Source organism: Penicillium diatomitis, assembly GCF_028827545.1.
Source record: "Penicillium diatomitis strain IBT 30728 chromosome Unknown utg000012l_segment0_segment0, whole genome shotgun sequence".
Lineage (NCBI taxonomy): Eukaryota > Fungi > Ascomycota > Eurotiomycetes > Eurotiales > Aspergillaceae > Penicillium > Penicillium diatomitis.
This window is the reverse complement of record NW_026623184.1, coordinates 584,020-589,148: the sequence shown is the minus strand read 5'-3', so window position 1 is coordinate 589,148 and position 5,129 is coordinate 584,020. Positions and strand designations below refer to the sequence as shown.

Below are 5,129 nucleotides of genomic sequence, written 5' to 3'. Positions count from 1 at the left end.
TTATTAGAATATTAAGGTTAACTTAGTTAGGAACGTTTAACCTAGGAGCTTAATATTCTAATGAGTAATTATAGAAATATATATTTACTAGTCGGAGTTAGTGTATCTTCTTATACTAAAGGATATCGCTCCAAAATCTTACTCTTTTTTGTAAGAAGTATTATAAGGTAATTTAATCTAAAGGAAGAGAGTCTATTTAATTAAGAAAACTAGGTTAGGGAAAATAAGAAGAAAGTATAAATAATATATTTTTATCTAATATTCTTATCGGGGGGCGGCCCCCCGATAAAAGTTACGATAAATTAACTAGCTATCTCTATAAGGTCCTTACAGAGAGATAGATTAAAATTTTTTAAAGGGTCCTAGGGGGAAGTTAGGATAGGAATTAGGTTTTATCTAGGTTTTTTTAGGTTATTACTAGGTTTTTACTAGGTTATCGCTAGGTTTTTTAGGTTATTACTAGGTTATTACTAGGTTATTATTAGGTTATTTAGGTTATTTAGGTTATTTAGGTTAGATCTCGAGAAAGGTAGATTTTATAAACTAACTAAACTATATAATTCTAATATATTACCGCTCTGAAGTTAATATATCGCTTTTGCTTAATTTATTCGCTACTCCTATAGTCGATTTACTCCTAATTATCCCTAGATACTATTACTTAGTAGGTATCTCCCTTCTTCCTTACCTTCTAAGTTTCCTACTAGGCTAATTTATCATATCGTAAAGTTAGTACTCTAACTTTATATTATTCCTCTATAATAGTAAGATAGATAATCTTAGCTATCTAATATTATTAAACTACCTAGCTACTCTATCTAGTAGTTATGTGATCCTAGGAGGCATAGCCGCATCGAAATACGGGTGCGGGATTATCTGACTATATATACCGTTACATAGCGAACCATTCTATCGAATGGTTTAGCATAGACCTTTTGGTCTAATAGTAATACTATGTGAGCAACGGCACGGGTGATTCCATCAAACCATTCGATAACCGAGCTCGTGAGGTTACGGGCTCGAATCGCGGTGCGTACGCTTTTCGAATTCCTCTTATCTTATCGTGCCGCTGGATCGATAAGATAAGATGCTCCGTACACTCGGTAAGGAGCGTATTACTAAGCTGATGCCGCTTAATTCGGCTTAGTAAGGCGTAGCCTTGGAGGTTATATATAGTTATACGTATTGGTACCTTCCTAATTCCCGAGGGACCTACTTTGAACCTAGGCTAGACTGATAAGACCTAGACGGGTGTTGACTGATCATCCGGTTGAAAAATTGAAAATCAGGCAATCACGCAAACACGAGGATATGATTTGAACTTAGTGGGGGAGGATGTGATCCCAGGAGGCATAGCCGCATCGAAATGCGGGTGCGGGATCATCTGACTATATATACCGTTGTATGGCGAACCATTCTATCGAATGGTTTGGCATAGACCTTTTAGTCTAATGGTAATACCATGTAAGCAACGGCACGGGTGATTCCAGTTAATACGTACTCGATATCTCTGACTAAGACTTTCTCCGACCGAATATCCCTCTAGTAGTCCCCTCTTTCTTTATATATATTAGACCCGACCGAAGGAAGGCCTTTATTCTCTACGATAGAATAGTATATACTAACTAGATAGACTAGTAGCTATAGACTAATTTCGGGAGAAAGAGTAAGATTAACTAGGATTCGACGTAATATATAGAGATTTAGAGCTACTACTACTAGGTTACTTATAGTATAGATAGTATACTAAAGGTTATATACTAGCGTTATAGAGCTATTCTTAAGTACTCTTATACTATTAATCTAAAGATAAAGGGTAAGATATAATATTATAGTATATTAATAATATAGAAGTACCTTAAGATAGCTAGGTATTTAAAGAGTAAGCGAGGGAAGAGAGTAGAGATAACTAGATTTCTAAAGAATAGTATACGTTCCTATACTTTATCCTATTTTTCTACTAGAACCTACTCCTAGCTATTACTACTTTACTAACTTATTTTAGATACTAATATTAGGAAGAATCTTTAACCGATATACCTTTCTCGTAAGAGACTTAGGAAGAAGATATCCTATAGTTCCTTACGCTTAATCGGCTTCTACTTTATCTTATTAAGTATCTAATATTTTAACTACTTATTTCTCGGGCTTACTATATCCTATTACTACTACTAATCCCCTCTACCGATATAATCCGCCGTCGACTAAAAAGCCTTATTTAAGACCGGTAAGAGTATATCCTTTAGATACTACCCGCTAGCTTAAAAATATTAATTATACTAGACTACTAGATATCTCTATTCTTATAGGTATTTATAGTAATTATAGGCTATTTTATTAATACTAATTAGGTCTGCCGCGAGGTACTACTTAGGTTTAAGCCTCTTTATAGGGCCTATACTAGTATAAACCTAAGTAGCGTCGTTCTTTAAACTCTAATAGAGTATAACCTTAAATCACGAGTATTTAGATTAATAATAGATAATACGTCTAATAATAAAACCTTAGTAGATTCTCTTTAATAAGCTCTATTAGACGGTATTATTATTACCCGGATTCTATCCCTTACTCACGTTATTTAGCTTAGCCTAAACTAGCTACTTAATCGTATTAAGATAGTCCTACTAAATAACTCCGCTATAATAAAGTAGACAGAAAAGTAATTAAGACTAGCCTAGTTAAATATATAGTACTAAGAGCGAGAGATATTATATACCTTAAATAAGATCCGCTATCTCGTAATCTATATAAACGTAAGTCCTTAGCGCCAGGAGATATTCTATAATCTTTAGATATTAAGCGTAAAGCTAGTACCTATCTAAGATATAAGAACTCGATAGAATTTAACTTTCCTTATACTTCGTCGGATAAAATATCTACGTACTATCTTTACGTCCTTTTATACAGAGTATAACTACGAAGAGATACTACTTTAGGATAAGGAGTAGCGTTAGGTTAACTATCTCCTTTATATTACTAAGCTATTTTTTAACTATATAACTTAGCTATTAAAGACCTAAGACGTTATAGAGTATTATATATTTAAGATTTATAATAAACTCTTCGAGTACCTTAAGTAGTTAATAAAGTAGCTACGACGAAAGCGCGCTCTATAGAAGTAATAAATACTTTATATATTAGAGACTAGTCGGACGAAGCTTAATAAGTAATACTTATAAACTAATTATATTTAAGGGTATATCTATTTAAGGGTATATCTATATAGTATTAAGAATATGAGAGAGCTACGGACTTAGATTTCTTCTACAGAAGAAATCAGTATCAGAGGGGAGATACCGTGAACCATATATACCATATTAAAAACCTAGGATCTATAACTGCTAGGCAGTACAGCTACGTGAACCTATATATAGAAGGAAGAAGGTAAAGTAACTATATCCTATGTAATAAAGAAACTAAGACGAAGGGGAAAAAGGAAAGGAAGAAATAAGGAGGACGAAGTGCTACCTCAAATACTCGACGTAGGCGGACCACGGGGAAGCGGTAGAATCCTTATAGAAAGTCCTAGATAGGAGATTCCCCTATAGAAGTTAATAGAAAGGTAAATAATTCTTAGGCTCTAGCGCATACACGCGTGAGGCTCTAACTATTAATAACGCGTAGATACCTATCCGATCTTATGAACGCAAACATCGGTTATATGATCTCCTCCTCGATCCTCTAAGTCTATCTCCGTTAACTGGCTAACCGATTTACTAGTTAACCCTAACTTACTAGTCTACCGACTAACTGGTCAGCGAACTTACTAGTTCACTATAGCTAACTAGTTAACTCCTCCACATAGCTCTACTCTCTAAGTTCGTCTGCGAACTGGTCAACCAACCCACTAGTTGACTATTGACTTTCGCCCATACGTCATAGGATCTACTATAGTTTCTTCTTCTTTCTCTTTTTCCCCTCTAGCTCTTAAGATCCTCGAATACCATACAGATAGTTAATAAAGAGTTTATAAGTCCTTCTAAACCTTCCTAACTAGCGTATAATATATAGTTAGTACGATACTAGTACTAGTAAATAAGTTTAAGTTCTTCCTTATAAAGGATTAGGATTAGAAATAGCGTGATATCTATCGTAAGTCCTTCTAATAGGCTCTTATTCTATATTAAGAGTAACTTTTAACTCTTAACCAGTCTTTAGATAGGTCTTAATCGGTAGCTCGGCTAAGCTTAAAGCTTAATAAGATATTAGATAAAAGTATAGTATAACTAAATATAGCTACTAACGAAATAACCTAATATCTTAATAGTAGTACGTTTAAACTAAGTCTTTACTAAATTATACTAACTAGTTAATAGATACTATTTATATTACGCCCCTTTTATTCTAGAGAGAGTACTAAACTAGCTTTCTAGTAATCGCTATCCTTATACGGGATATACTCTCCTTCCCTATAATAGGTATAGGTATTAAACGGCTCTTTAATACTACTCGGGATATCTATTATTATTATTTAGGGAGAATAAAATCGTAGACGATTAAAGAGTTAATAATATTTCTATATACTTTAAGGTTTAATATAGAAGAGTAGGAGGCGAAGCTTCTTAAGAAGTTCTTCTCCTATAAGGAAATAGAAGCTACGAAGAAGGAGAAGGATAAAAAGCTTAACGAGGTTAAGATAGACCTAATTAGTAATACTAAGAAGTAGGATACTATAATTAATAACGAGATAGGGCTAGACATAGTAGATATGGTAGATAAGGCCTAGCTACCGCTACCTAGGAATAATACCTAGGTATAGGCCTCGGGGCGGAAGCGTAAGAGTCGAGATAATAATATCTTTAAGTATTATTAGTTAGATTTAGGCTGTAATAGAGATATCTTATTCTTCTTACGCTTTCTTCTTCTTTATAGTACCTTAGCCTTTATCGTTCTCGTTTCCTCCTACCCTTATATTAAGATCGACTAGATTTAGTCGTAAAGGTAATACTTAATATTATAGGCAGAAAATATATAATTTATATAGTCGCGGGCCCTTAGTATATATATCACGTTTATAACCTAAGTTAGGGCCCCGGACCTAGGCTAGGTTACCTAACTATAACCCGGACCTAACACTAGGTCGGAGTCTTCGACCTAAAACCTAACCTAGCCCGGGTTAGGTCCGGGTT

General features: G+C 34.2%; 1 protein-coding gene across 1 annotated transcript; it reads left to right on the top strand.

The window, feature by feature from the left end:
* Window positions 1-1,575: 1,575 nt before the first annotated feature.
* N7539_008124 (uncharacterized protein) lies at window positions 1,576-4,666 on the top strand (the record flags this gene model as incomplete). The annotated part of the gene is made up of 3 exons (XM_056937724.1): window positions 1,576-1,614; window positions 2,801-2,908; window positions 4,550-4,666. Coding segments are annotated over 3 exons (264 nt in total), but the record flags the coding sequence as incomplete, so codon positions are not given.
* Window positions 4,667-5,129: the final 463 nt, after the last annotated feature.